Source organism: Apus apus, chromosome 11 (genome assembly GCF_020740795.1).
Source record: "Apus apus isolate bApuApu2 chromosome 11, bApuApu2.pri.cur, whole genome shotgun sequence".
Lineage (NCBI taxonomy): Eukaryota > Metazoa > Chordata > Aves > Apodiformes > Apodidae > Apus > Apus apus.
Window position 1 is genome coordinate 17,299,955 of NC_067292.1, and position 15,703 is coordinate 17,315,657.

Consider the following 15,703-nt stretch of genomic DNA (forward strand, 5'->3'; position numbering starts at 1 on the left):
AGTTCTTGACAAGAATGTTCAAGATGTTAACAACGATACTATTTTCCCAGGTGCTTGTATTGTGAGATAAAACTTGGTTCCCTCCAATATGTCCAGGTTCTTCTCATCGTCCACTAGCAGCAAAGTTTTGCAGAACTGAGAATTGCTGAAGAACAGAAAACCCTGAACAATTTTCTTGGCCTTTCCTAGTAGCTCAAGAGCCCCAGTAGTGTCACATTTCAGCAGCAAAACATTCAATACACTGTCACATTGACATAGCCTAAGAAATACAGATGACAATTTGATTTCAGATACATTCTAAATCTGCTTATATACTTTATGTGGTTCCTGACATGTGGCTGTGCTAAACAAAATTCTTATTCACTCTGCAGACTGTTATGAAACCTCTTTCTTGGTTCATTCAGGAGACTATAAAAATGATTCAATGTACAGTTAATTTTTTGCAGATATTATTATCTATAATTTTCATAAAAAGCCATCAGATATTGCTTCTTAAGTTACTCATTTTCAAGCCTTTAGAAAAAATCCTAATCCAACATCAACAACAGCCAAAAGGATGTATCTTATATTAAAATAATAGTATTTTTAAAAGACAGCCTATTAGAAATGTTTGTTTCTCTGTGAACATCACACAGCTAGTCAGAAACACAAGCATTTCTAAAATGAAAATTCTGATTACAAACTCATTTATGGCAGTAGAACAAGCAGCTGAAATAACAAATCTCATAATGAGCAATACTTATTTTCACTTTAGCTACAAAGTAGTCAGTATTACCCAAAGCACTTTTTTCATGCAAAAACAGAAAGTAATTATTTAACTTTAAGGTTCTGCAAAACTGAAAACAAGAATTTTATTATTTTGCAGTAGCATAAGATTTGACAGTGACATTCCAAGATCAGAAAAAACAGTTCTCAAAACATTTTTTTAACTGTGTAAAAAGACCCACTGAGAGTGTAGTGCTTTAGGTGGTGGTTTGTTTTTTTAGGAGTATTATATTTACATCAGAAATAGAAACAGGAAATAAGTAACCATTGCATCTAGACAAAACTCATTCACACTACAAATTAGGCATTGGTAATGAAATAACTAAATGAAATCTCTTAATGGCAGTTCACTTTTTCACTGAAGATGGCAGGAAGCATGAGCTGTGAATTCCAGGCTGACCCAGTATTTTATAAAAATAAAGGCCAGAGTTGTTCCAGATAACAACCCATGCAACACTAAGGCTGTATAAGAGGAAAGAACAGCAGAATGAAAGGGAAGATCTTAACCTGAATAGCTTTTAGGCAGCAAAGAGATCCTCTGTACTTTAAACACAGGCTCAAACTATCAGTTACACTCATAACACTGAACTCTCACATGCCAGACCCAGACACACTTCCATCAGAAATTCCAGCTTAAACACCAAACTATTGACATTCACTGGTGTTTTTAAGAATATGTGTTTGTTTAGCATTTTAAGACTAATACATAACAGTACTTACTTCACTGTTAAATTGACATTGTCATTAAAGTTTTGAGTTAACTGAATTTTACCCAACAAGTAAAGGTGTGCTTCTTAAAATTCATTATACACTACACTGCATGTACATGTTTATAACCTGCAACAGCTCTGGCATCTACAGAAGTGACACAAACAATGCACAGTTTTACCAAAAAGTGAACTAAAAAGCTGTACTGTTGAAAGTGTATTAGTTCCTCTGAAACATTTCAGAATTCTGCAGAATGCATTTGTTTGTGTTCTGCATGAAAGACAGCCAAAGCTTTCCCAAACAACCTATGCAATAGAGTATGGAATTAAGTGTAGACTGGAGTACAGATATTTTATATTTAAACTATAGTATTACCTGAAAAGGTTGAACCAGATGATCCTTGAGGTCCCTCCCAACCTGACACTCTATGATTTATCCCTAAACATGTGTGAAGTTACCATCAAACTTGTAAGGTACTTTGCAGAACTAGATTACGGAACAGCTCTATCTATCAAGTTAACTGATACTACACAACTCAAAGGATTTAGCAATTTAAAAATCCTGTGTCTCAGAAAGTGCAACAATTTTATTCCTCAGTTAAGATACAGTGATACTTCAGAACGCTATAATCCTATGTAGGTATTAATACCAACATGAAATACTTACCCTTTAGCAATAGCTCTTTGCCATTTTCAGTAATTTGGTTTACCATTATTCTTCTTCCTGTTCTCAGTACATGCTTTAATAAATGTCTTCTCTGTGAAGTCCTGAGGATCAGACAATTTTTATAATATTGTATTGCCAAAAGAACTTTTTCCTGCCTCCTCTGACAAACTGACTGCTGGCTGCAATGTTGAACGGGACTGATCTCTTCCAGGAAGCAAAAGGGTCTCTTACAGAAAGCTAAGCCAACATTGATATAATCCTGGCATTATAATCCTTTCAACACTGAGAAAATATACAAATCTCAGAATCTTACTGAAAATGCTATGTGTGAAATCCAAACCAGGCCACATTTAGAAGGCATGTTGCCAGCTGGTTGCACACTTACTCAGGAAAGTTTGTACCACAAATCTGCTGTTGCTGAGTGTGGCATCAGACAGCACTTTAAGCCTGCTAATGCCACGAAAAGTGTAGCTCTGTGACGTTAACCCTCCAGGCATTTCAGCTTTCAAGTGAAAACTGTGATGTATTTCTTTCCATCTTCAATACTTTTTAATATGAGCATCCATCAGTAGACAAATCGTACACAAGATCACAAAAAAAAAAAAAAGGCATCAGCATGATGAAAAGGAGATTTATATAAGCTACGTAAGAAAATACTAACTTACTGATTCTAAGCAATTAATAATTACCAGAAGCTATTCCGTTCTGGTCATTCATAAGGAGGTCCTCTGGAGACCAACACACACCACACTGAGACTTTTCTATGTTAGACAGTAGGTGCAATCACCAAGACTGCCTGTGTAATTAAAGATGCCAAGTCACTTTTGAATAACTGGATTTAAGAACTCACATCACTTAACTTCCATAATACAACTTGTCATTGCCAGCTGAAAAGAACACTATAAAAACAACCTTTGTACTTCACTGTAATCCACTTCAGAGGTTCTTTCATGTGGAACGACTCCAAATCATTTCTCACGACTATCCTCCCTGAAACTCAGTCCCTTCACATGCATGAAGGCACCTCAGATACAGCACATCCTGTATCAAAACGTCAGAAGAAGCATTCTAGCATTTTCCCTGCCTCAGGAAAAAGACTCTTATCTTGCTGTAAGATGTTCTCGCTTTCTCTGAGAGACAGCAACATGCATCTATGAGACCAGGATGCAGACACCATGCAATGTTCAATGTAGCTTTTTCTCCAATAACAAATATGGAAAATTGTTTTCAGCCTTACAGCTGTTCAGCTGACCATGGCTGTGCAATAAGCAAGAGATAGCAACAACAGCAACAAAAACACAAACTCAAAAAAAAACAAACAACCCCCACAACAGTTAATGGTTGGACTTGATGATCTTAAAGGTCTTTTCCAAGCAAAAGGATTCTATGATTCTTCAGCTCAACAAGTACCAGAGAAACAACTGCACAGGCACAAACCACGGAGATAGAACAAGCAGATGGGAACAGTGACTCTTAGGTCAATGTTGCCACCAGCTCAAAAATCTTCCTATGGGGAACAAGTAGAAATAGAAGAGATCTGAGACAGGGTGCTAAATATCTCCACACATACAGAAAATAACAGGAAAGTTTAATTACTTTGAAAATTCTGATGTATGTACATCTATGCACTACATACTACACAATGTACATTAACAGACATTTACAATCCATTCTTGAAAGACAGCAGAAAGACAAATGTAATCAGTTACAGCTTATTGTGAAGCCCTAAATGTCTTAACAAGTTTCCAGCTAACTCATATAGAAAGTGCTGATTATCAGATTTTTCTTCTATTTGAGAAGTGCTTTGTTCCATGTGAAAATAAAGTGTGTGAGAAATTTTAACTAAGGAAAACAAAAAAAAAAAAAAAAACCCACCAAACTTGTATATGCTCCAAGGATGCAGAGCTGACCTTTCAGTGTGAAGTGCTACAAACAGCCAAAACTCACTGTAACTCCAGTCATAATACTTAAAAAAAACCTGTACAAGTCAGCATGAGACTTCTCCAAGCAAAGAAGTCACCTCCATCCCACTGAACATTTTAGAGAGTGGAGAGCAGTCTGACATTGCACGTGATAAGCAAACTACAGTACTTGTAAAATACATATATTCAATCACATGTTTCTAAAGAGCTCATAAGTCTTCAAAAACAGCACAAAATACTTCACACTGTGCAACACACAGCAGCACAGAAAAAGACAAAGTCAGATATTTGGGAAATCCTCGGTGGCTTTTATAATCATTTTACAAGAAGTTCATCAGTTTGCAAGAGCATCACAGCAAAGTGAGTACAGTACATTAGCTTGAAGAAACTCTTCAAGGAGAAACAGACAACATTAGATGACCTGTCTTCTGCTTTACCAGTCAGGAACTAATTCAAGCATATACAACAGAATCCAAGTCAGAAGAAACTCAGGGAGGTAACACTGAGCCTACTCCTGCTAAACATGTTTCTACCACAAAGTCCAGAATACAATGTCTTAAAAAGGCAAAAGCAAAATATTGCAACTAAATTATTCTCTGCATGTTGCCTTGAGTTACAGCTTTAAAGCTCCCTGCATATGTGCTAAAAGACATCCTAAAACAAGGCAGATAATCATCCCACTGTCTGGTTACAGACTATTGGGATTTACCAAGCACAGCTCAACAATACCTCCCTTCACATTTGGCTGCCGCGTCCCTGAAATGGAGCCCCAACGTTGCCACTGCTTTCTCTGGAATATACAGCCACATCACAGATGTGTGTCATAGAATCTAAGAATCCTTCTGGTTGGAAAAGAACTTGAAGATCAAGTGCAACTGTTAACTCAGTACTGCCAAGTCCACCACTAAACCATGTTCCTAAGCACCACACATAAACGTCTTTTAAATACCCCCACAGATGGTGACTCCACCACTGCCCTGTTCCAGTGCCTGACAACCCTTTCAGTGAAGAAATATTTCTTAATATCTAACCTAAACCTCCCCTGGCACAACTTGAGGCCATTCCCTCTTGTTCTATTGCTTGTTACTTGGAAGAAGAGACCAACACCCACCTCACTACAACTTCCTTTCAGGTGGGTGTAGAGAGCAGCAAGGTCTCCCCCATCAGCCTCCTTTCCTTCAGGGTAAACACCCCCAGTTCCCTCAGATGCTCCTCATAGGACTTGTACTCCAGACCCTTCACCAGCTTTGTTGCCCTTCTCTGGACACACTCCAGCCTCTCAATGTTCTTCTTGTAGTGAGAGGCCCAAAACTGAACACAGCACTCAAGGTGTGGCCTCACCAGTCCCGAGTACAGGAGGACAATCACTCCTTACTCCTGCTGGCCACATTATTTCTAGTACAAGCCAGGATGCTGTTGGCCTTCCTGGCCACCTGGACACCCTGCTGGCTCATACTCAGCTGGCTGGCAACCAACACCCCCAGGGCCTTTTCTGCTGGGCAACTTTCTAGCCACAGTTCCGGTAAGCATGTCTGCGTATACAAAGCAGACAAGACATAATATTTATATATAAAATATATACCATTATATCCATGTGGGAATTTAATTTCTATAAGCTTGGCAAGGGTTGGCTTGTGATGCTCTGCAAACAGCTGTGCCCTGAAGGTCATGTCCCAGTACAGGGTGCAGAACACAAATATAAATTAAGGTAAAGGAACAGATCCTGCTGGGAGAAGACAGACAAGTGATACTACTGCTGAACACTCTGTATTGTAAAATCAAAGACTGGACAGAGAAAACCTTAGCAAAAGAAAGCTGAAAATATTTGGGAGCAGGAGCTTCTTAAATCATGCCTGTTAGACTAAGTCAACCTTGTCCTTTGCATCACTTCTGGATAAAAAGATACACTATAGCAAGAAGCAGTAAAACTGATGTGGGTTATGCTATTTAGTAGTGGAACAGGGAGACAAAGCTCCTGAATGCAAAGGTAGAGGGCAGAGGAGAAACAGTAATGTGCTGTTCTCCATCAGAGACAGCAGCAGCTACACAGCCTAATTACTCCGAATCCTGACTCAGATCTGACCTCTTCCATGGAAATCCAGGGGTGGACTTTGCACACAGTAACCCAGCTCAGGGCTGCTCAGCTTGCAAGCAGAGACAGGGTCATAACATCAACGAGCATCACTACAGACAATTTTATAAAAAAACAATTACACTCCAGGGCATCAAAATTGTATTTTACTGCAGCAATCAGCAACTTAAAGCATTCAAGAGCAAGTCTGAACAAGTTTCCCTCCTTAGGACTTACTCTTAACTCAGCAAATGAGCAGGTTCTAATGGCACATTATAAAAATCCTTTTCCCCCCCTTTGACATGTAAGTGAAAAGCCCTAAACCGATGGTCTACACTGCTTCAGGAAAAGGAGGTCTCAGTAATGACTGAAAGATGTTCAAAATCCCTCACATAAACACAAGAAATTGCAGACTACTGGTAGGATATGAAAATGAAGGTTGGAAATTAGACTGTAGAAAAAAAAAAACACATAGTTTTGTTCAGGCATAATTAGCTGGCCGAGTACAGCATGGCTCTGCCCTAAACACAGAGCTCTGCGTCATCCCTCCTCTCCCAGGATCTTGTTATACAACCTCTGCTGCAGTTCCTGCAGCCCAGCTTCCAACACCAGCTTACAGCTTTGATTCTCATTTTCAGAGTAATCGATGGATCACATCCTAATTACATTACAGACCACGTGTTAATCAATGCAAGAGCTGGGCTTCTAGGACAATGCGGGTCACTTGGCTGGAGTGGAGGGATTCAAGGGGATGGACCCGTGGGATGAACTTCCAGGGGACATTAGGCAAACCCAGCATCTGAATACCTTAGGAAATACTTCTAACACATGACCTAAGCAAACGAGCTTCCCAGTTTCCTGTCACAGAACTGTGATCACCAACACAAGAGTGGGATAATTAGCATCCCCTCACGAGTACCAGCAATCTCCTCCCTCACTCCTTTCCTCAGCTCCCCAGCCTGGCACTGGCCTCTCATCTTCTGCTCAGCAATATGCATTTTCATTTACATTTTCAACAAATCTTAGGCTGCCTCCAGTCAGCAAAGCATAGCTAACCTGGCAAAGCTGCCAAGTTATCAACCTTCCCCATTCATCCATAAGCTAATTGAGTCAAAGTTCTTTTGGGGCAATTAGCTCTTTATTCTGCATGTTGACCTCCACCTCTCTGTCCTACAGAGCAGAATGCAGATCAAAAGATGATTAAGAAAATATTCCACCAAGTATCTTCAATATCTACGAAAACTTTGAAAGAAATGCATTTCCAGAACTGTATAATCTATACCTCTGTTGCTCAGACACAATTTAAGACTGCCTGGAAAGTAAACAATTTCCTCTTCCAGGCCAAACATAATACCTACTACAAAACCTAAAGCCCTATTACATGACCTATTAGGAAAAAATACTACTCCTGTAACTTCAGTAATTTCTTTTTATGGTTCAAAAGTGACAATTTGAGACTTGGAAAACAATGTTTAAAGTAAGAGTCACAGAGGACAAAGAGGCAGTAGACAGCCTACAAAATCACATCCAGATGTGTGTGCAGAGGATGGCACAAGAAAGGGGACCTGTTCCATACAACCTGTACAAAATACAATCATATCCAAAATCCAGAAGTTTACCCTGCATGCATTAGAAAAGCTGTATTTTTTCCTCCTCCTGTAGCCCTTTTATATTTAAAGACAGAACGTATTAAATATATGTCAACTATTTGACTTTGCTAAAAGACTAAATTTTTCATATGTTGTATTTCATTATTTTGCTTGCTTACAAAGATGATATTGTTTGCTTAGCGTTCACTACAGCAGGCACTGTGAAAGATACAGCTCTCCATGCATGACGAAATCCAAGTATACTGAAAGAAATCATCCAAAGCAGCTGAACTGAAAAAACTAGAACAGTACTACTCATTGCTAAGGGATCACTTGGCATCATTTAAACAGACGCCTATTCAAAACTAATAACTAAGGAAGAGGTTTTACTAAGTAAAAACAAAAAAGAACAAAAACAAAAACCCCTGAAACTATCTTATCTGTGAGAATAAAAATCAGCTTACTACAATTACAAGATTCAAAATCATAACTGAAGACAATTAGAACATCCCTAAAACATAATCCAAATAGGCTTTAGACCATGTCTGAAAGAGGTACAATTTTTCCTCCATAGTACAGGTCACAAATCAGAGCTTTTAAAGAAAAAACCTTTAACCAAGAAGTTGAAGACACAAACTATTTGATCAAATAAATCTTGCTCCCACATATTGGTGATAATACCAATTTTCTTCTAATACAAATCAGCCTGCAAGTTGTTACATCACAGTCAAGAACAGGTACAAATCTTGTAACTTGGTCTTGGAAGGGAAAACTCACCAAAGGTAGTTTTCCCCTCCCTGTGGCACTGGGTGTCCCCCACTGTGCCACGTGCACTTAAAAAGACAGCAGTGACGAGTAAGTTTGATCTTCTCAAGGTAGCTGTCAGACTTCAACAAACGGCATTTATTATGTTTGGCTACATTCCCCAGGCAATGAGGCTGCAAAGTACCTACTTCTTCACTCTACACAAAGCAAGAGCCAAATTTAAACTTCACATTGAACAGCATCCAAAAACATTCTTCAGTTTTGTTGCATTGAGGAAAAGAAAGAAAATGTCAATATTTTCTCTAACGAAGTGAAACACTGAAGAAATTTGCAAGGGGAAACTGAACAAAACACACATAGATCAATTTCATACACAAGACAGTTAGGTACTACACACACAATGTAAGAAACCCAAAAGTTTAGCTGAACTGCTTTAGAGAAGTGCAGAGATTGAACAGAAGATATAACATCAGCCTGTAAAGAAATCCCCCCAAATTAGTCTCATTTGAAATGGGTGCTTAGCAAGTCAAAATGAGCGAACATTTGCAGGCAGAGTTAGATGGAAAATCCACCTCTTTTTTGTGTGCAATTGCTTAGCTTTCCAATACAGGTGTCCTCCAACACACAAAAAAATCAGGAGCTACAAAAGACCATTAGAGAGTTGTTTGGTTGGGAGTTTGTTTGGTTTTTATCTTCTTAGCTTTTTGCAACATACAGACACAGTTACTGGAGTTGCTTTCAAATCACTTGGACATGTCACAAAGATCCTTCCTAGAGCTTTTCCAAGTAACTGAAATACCAGTGAACCCACTAAAAGGCCCATGTTTTTCTATATTTAGCTAAGTCTCCTGGTCGCCAGCAGTTGGCACCAAGACTCCCCTGGACAGGACAGCTGCAGCTTCCCCAGCTCTGTCTCTAACCCCACACAAATTAGAAGTAAGAGAGACATGCTTAGCAAAGTAGCTGTTTATGCAGTAATGTGAACTTTTTCTAAACATGCATTTTAATAGATAAATTAAACCTTAGAACACTATTGCTAAAAGAAACTTGAAGTATCCACCACAAACTCCACTGAAAGGAGCTCCTCAGAGAAATTCCTTTGCTTTCAGGCTATAAAGTACCATTTCCTTCACCCACCCAAGCGTTATAAACAGCTAATTATGTCACAAAGCACTTCTCCACTCTCATTTTTCACATACCCAACTCTTATCTTTCCTTATCTGAAGCAAGAGTCCACTTATCTATGCACCTGCATTGTTGAAAGAAGTACCCTGGAGTTTGGCACTCCTATCAGTGCTGAACTAGTTGCTGATTGCACAGAGAAAAAAATAATACAGGACTACAAGAGTGACCTTGCTGGCAAGACCCCACTCAGGATCTGCATTGCAAATTATAACCATTGCTGTGTAGCCTACAAGTATCTCACAAGTACTCCTTATGGAACAAACAAATACTGACATATTTAGCATTGACAGGACACCTTTAATATCTCCACATTTACATGCTGAACTTTACAGAGAAGGAAAGGCTCCTCCAGGCCCTCCCTTCTATAACTTCTGCACTTTTGAGGCAACATGAAAAATGCTGAAGATGCAAGCACTACAGAGGTTATGCAAAAATATCCTGATATGACTACTTTAACAGCACCATTTACCCACACTGCTGCTAGAAGAAGTCCTTGAATGTAAGATAATCTCAAATATACCCGGATACAGGTTTCTGTCACTTGGCTGTAGCACCTAACTTATTATAAGACTGATTTTATCTGATCTTTGGACTTCGCCAAAACACATACAAGTAAGAATTAAGTGCTTTGAAAAGGAATTTTCTGATTATTTATGTATCCCCATTGAACGTATCTTCAGACACATTTCATGTGAGCATTATTTCAACTCTTGCAAAAGAATTAAAACCTTTACTAGTAAGTTGCCACATATTAAAATGCAGTGAACTGGGAAGAAGCTTAACCTAAAAGCACACTGCTACCACACCAGAACTTACTTTATCCATCTTCTCAAAAATAGCTTATTGCAAATGATCAGCATAATCTGTTACTGCATAAGGGCACTGTACACACTGAGGCAGACTGTAAGCATGAGGAAAACAGGTCTCCAGTCTAGTTAGAGAACTCTTTGCTGAAAGGGAGCCATGTGATAACTGGAACATAAGCAGAGCAATTCATTGGCAAAAACCAAGAGTGGCAGCTGACCAAAGCTGGTTAGTGACACCAAGCTGATTAGTGTCTCATTTCCACAAACAAAAGTCACAGGAAGATAAATAACTTCCCACAGGACACATGACGTTGCTGCACTTCGGTTAACAGGGTGCACAATCACTGTGGAGCTGAGATTCCTATTAAAGCAAAGCTTATTTGTTTTTTTTAAACACTATTCAGGCTCAACTGTCCCTCTTCTTGCCCTGTATACCCAACCTAACATGTTGGCATTCTTTCAAAGACTGAAGAGATGCCAAATTCACATTTCTCATCCTTGCCGATCCATAAACCAGGGATCACATGTTTATCATAGGATCACAAGATAATTCTTTGTACTTCTTTTTCTAAATAGACGATGTCAAAATCTATTACAAGCAGAAGCACTTGGTGAAACCTGCTTAGAAAAAAAAAAAAAAAAAAGGATTATTTTGTTCATGAGCAAGCACTGAAGCTGTCTGGAAAGGCTAAATTATTGCACGCTAACTCATGTCTTAAGTAAATGGTTGGCAAGAAATTCCATTGCAGAATGGCTTCAAGTCTGTTGTGCTTAGATGGCACCATTATCACCCAATGCTCTAAATAAAGCAAAATTCAGGAAAAAAAATATTAAAAAAACATTCAAAAACAAGGTTATGACAAAGATCGGAGCGAAAAGGTCAGAATGAAATAAGAATCTGTCAGAATCATAAGCAACAGCCTAAGAGGTTGTGCAAGAAGTGTTGGACAACAAAGCCACTACTTTGCACACTGTTACAGACCAGCTATAAACAGCTACATAACCACACAGACCATACCCTTGAAGAGTCATATAATTACTAAGTCACTTTAAACCATCTCCAATCAAACCAAGCAACCCAAAGAGGCCTTTAAATAAGGTTCTGAATAGGAAGCTGATAAACTAAAACCTTCCCTGGAGAAGACTCACCAGAACAACTGCAAACAATTCCTCACACTGACTATGCTGATGCTACTTACTCCACAGAAAGACTGAAGAGTTGGAATTGCTCAGGCAGCTCTGTGTGCATTCACACAGTGCCAATATGAACCGTATCTACTTTGATAGGGTCACAATCTAAAAGTCTGAAACTGTACACTCCTAGTCAAACAAAGTTTACCTTATCTGGAATCACCAACACCCAATTACTCCAAGAGCCGCATCATCAGCTGCCACAAAAGGCTCTGGAGAGACACTCTCTTCCCTCTGGTCTGCAGGCTCCAGGCACCACTAAACAGCTGTAAGATACTGTCTTCAATAGGAGCTTCCATCTCCACCATTGGTCATATTACCAATGCTTCTCCAAAATGCGAGGCTATGGTACTCTGCACAGGACGTGGAAAGAAGGACCAGAAACCGAAGTAATAACACAAGGGAGTTCAGATTCTACCCTACACAGGCATAAACCCAAAAAACCTAGGAAAAAACAGAAAAGGCTAGTGGGGAAGAACATGCTTGTCAGTACAGGCAGGCAAGACAGCATATCTTTATACTACACCCTGAGGATATGAAACAACACTTAATTACTATGAAAGTAAATTAAAAAATAGAAGGCAGTTATAGTTCAAACAGAAACAAAACTAACTAATATATATTAATAGAGACGTTACTAGATATTTATCATTTTCAAATAAAGAGACTCAGCTAACCTCCAGCAACATGGTTCTGTACTGCAGTTGGAACAGCAGTGCTTGCCAGCTACTGGTAAGTCTGTGACAGGGAGCTGAGTATCTTGCAGTGTGTTGGTTGCACACATGCTACAGGTAATCTCATCTCCAAATGACAGGCAGTTTGAGTTGACCTTCCTTCATCCACCATGGCAGTAGCTTCCACAAGTCACACTTAACCACCCATGGCCAAAACTATCTAGTGGAAACAGCACTCCACGAGGTTTCCACCTCAGCCTGCTGAGATGAGTGAAAAACACCTGTTAATTTCATACACACAAACTGTTAAGTAACCCCAGAGTAAAACAGACCTTATTTTTACAAAACGTAGTCAAGGCCCTGCACACAGCCTTTCAAACTAGAGCCTTAAATTGCCTGTGATAACAGACAAGTTGGGAAAAGCATCTACCTTCCATCATTCCAAAATGCCCACACCAGAGCTGAAAAGAACTGACGTAACAGACGTCAGGCATATACAAGCTATTTGCTGTGCAAAACGTAAAATTCCTTTGAAAAATATGCAAAGACAGAAAAAAAGAGTGGTAAATACTAGAAATTGAAGCAGATTCACAGAGAACTGAACAAGGTGACAAGGCAGGAACTGGACCTTGATCTCAAAACAGTTGATTATCACTTAGCAAAATAACCTTGTTCTCTCCCTTACGAACAGGCCTGAGCAGTGCAGGCTCCCTTCAGGCATTACTGTGCATCCAATAACATTTACAGTCTGAAAAGTTTGACTGCACGGGCAAGGAAGAACAGGTCAGGGTGTTTACTGATTTTTCTTCTGTTGCCTAGAGTTACGCATGATTCACAGAGGGCAAGTCAGATTCACCAGTAGAGCCCACGCAAAGATCCTCTTCCTAAAGGTTACAGAAGTAAACACAACCAAGGCAGAAAAAAGCCAACAGATCCCCAAAGAGCTAAAACAACCTTTTACCAGAATTACTCTGCTCTCCCAATCTAACTGTTCTTCATTTTCTCCCTAGAAACACTCATTTAAACATTACATTTACATTGATTTATATCTGAAAGGCACAATAAAACACCAACAAACTTCTTACCACCCAACATCCCCTCCTACTTACGTGATCCTCTTCAGTAATTGGAATAAATTAAGCACTAACAAAAAGCAGCTCTGCCTAGCAGAAGCAGTTGTAAAAGCCACAGAGACACAATACACATGCCGTAGTATTCAAGGGCCCAGTTCGAGGGAGAGACCTAGCTGGGCAGCCGCATTTTTAAGATGACATAAGAAAAGCAGTCACTTGAGATTCGGCTGCTTTAACTGAATTCTCTATCACTTGTTTATTTTGGCAGCGAAGCACTGGAAGTATTTGAGCGTGTCTTCGTGTACTCTTATCACCTCCGGAGACTGCAGCTTGTGGGGGCAACGATAACGCCCGTCCCCCCCGCGCCGGCCCCGCTCCCCGCTGCACCCCGGGCTGTCAACAAGCGGCTGCGGCGCGGAGGGAATCCCCGGGGCGGATCCCCGAGGGTGCCCCGCTTGGCTCGCCTGCTCCGCAGCGCGGGAGCACAGCCCAGCCACCCGCATCCCCCGGGCACGGCTCGGCGCTGACAGCGGGCGACAAGGCTGACCCAGCGGGCCGGGACCCCGCGGGCCTCGCGTCCCGGCCCTGGCAGCAGCGGAGCCGCCGCTCGCCCCGGCGGACCCTGCGGGGGCTCCTCCTCCGGGCGCGGCGCCCCTCGCCGCCCACGGGAACAGCAACGGGCGCCCCGGCCTTTGTCTGCCGCGGCCGGCGGTGGCGAAGCGGAGCGGAGGAGCCAGGCTCGCTCCGGTTCCCCCCGGGAGCGGCCAGCAGCGCCGGCCCCCCGCCCCAGCCGTGCCCGCTCACCGTCGGAGCTGACGGTGTCGTAGGAGTCACCAGCGGCGGGCGCCGCGGCCGGCTCCCGGTAGTCCACCCAGCTGAGCCCTTCGACGGTGTCGTACTCGGCACGGTGCTTGTCCTCCACCGGCACCACGGTGAAGTGCGGCATGGCTGGCGGGGCGGCGAGGGCTCCCCGCGGCACCGCAAGGAAGCAGGCGGAACGCGGCGCGGAGCCGGCGGCGCATTCCTGCCCCGTGCGGTCACTTCCTCTCAGGAAACCGCGCTCTTCAACTCCACCCATTCCCCTCCGAGCGCCGGGGCGGCGAGGCGGAGCGGCGGCCGCCTCCCCCGGAGCCGGCGGACGGGCAGGCCGGGGCCGCCCCGCAGCGAGGAGCGGGCGCGGGGGAGGGGGTCTCTCCGGCAGGCAGGCTCGCTCAGCAGCGGGGGCGCGGAGGAGGGGCCGGAGGCGGCGAGACGGCGCGGGGAAGAGAGAGCCTTCCTCCCGCAGTCATCGTGACAAGAGCCGGAGCCGGGCCCGGGGGCGGCGGGAGCCGCGGGGCGGGGAGGGGCGGGCCCCCTCCGCGCCCTCCCTGCCTTCCCGGTGCTGCCGCCGCCTCCAGGAGGAAATTTCCCTCCGCCGCGGCCCGGGCCGCCTCCGACCCCCTCCCTCCTCGCACCGTTTGCAGGGCAGGAGCGGTGCGGGGGGCGGTGGCAGCCGGGCCGGGGGGCTGAGCCCCGCTCCTGGGGCCGGGCGGCCAATCCCGGGCGGGGGGCGGCGGTGCGGGGCCTGCCAAGCGCCTAGTCGCGAAACCCCGGGTGACGGGAAAACCGCGGCGAGTCAGGCGCCAGCAGGAAAACCTGGAGCCCTGCTCGGCTCTGAAGGAGCAGAGCGCGCCAGTTAAAAAATTTCACGCCCCCCCCAGCAGGCTGTTAAACCCTGGGCTTCGGCTGAGCAACAAGAGACGGGTTAAAGGCACCCTGGGCGCCCGGGAACGGGTTTATTTTTAAGCGAGTTCTCGTTAACTTCAGATGCGGCAGCTGTTACCGCTTCCTGTGTCGGGGCGGGGGGGCAGCGGGTGATTTGTTTCTCTTGCGCTCTCCGGCTGGGTGCTGCACAAAAGGCGAGTGTGGGGGAACATCCCTGCGCTGGGGACATTTGAATGCGGGCTGGAGCCAAGGGTATTTCTAGCTATATGCAAAGCAGACAGTTGCTAAGGCAGCAGACTGCCGGGGCAGATGAACTGTGGCCCTGGTGCGTCTGCAGGGGCCTGGGAGCTGGGGTTGTACCATTGTGTTGTCCCACTAATGGAGGCGGTGGGATGTGCCGCCCCCTCCCAGCAGCCAGGGCTGACGCCCCGGGGGCAGCAGGGTCCGTAAATCCCGGGCCGTGTCTGCCTCTTAACCTCTTGTCCCCGAGGGAGCAAAATTCAATTTCGCCTTCATGTTTTGAAAGGCTGGTGCCAGTGATGGGTAACTTGGCTTTCATGTGGAGTTTAAACATGAATTAATAG

At 43.3% G+C, this 15,703-nt stretch overlaps 1 protein-coding gene across 5 annotated transcripts in view; it reads right to left on the reverse strand.

The window, feature by feature from the left end:
• Positions 1–14,545, reverse strand: part of SLC12A4 (solute carrier family 12 member 4) — a 47,822-nt gene extending 33,277 nt beyond the window's left edge. For 2 of the 5 annotated variants that reach the window (XR_007890540.1, XM_051629071.1), the window contains exon 1: positions 14,220–14,508. Coding sequence is in view for 3 of the 5 variants with exons in the window: in XM_051629071.1 (XP_051485031.1) it covers positions 14,220–14,493 (274 nt within the window). In the remaining 2 variants the exon portion in view is untranslated. Of the gene's footprint in view, positions 1–2,139; positions 2,718–13,451; positions 13,662–14,219 lie in introns of those variants that run through there. The other 3 variants (XM_051629067.1, XM_051629066.1, XM_051629069.1) reach the window with 3 other exon arrangements.
• Positions 14,546–15,703: the final 1,158 nt, after the last annotated feature.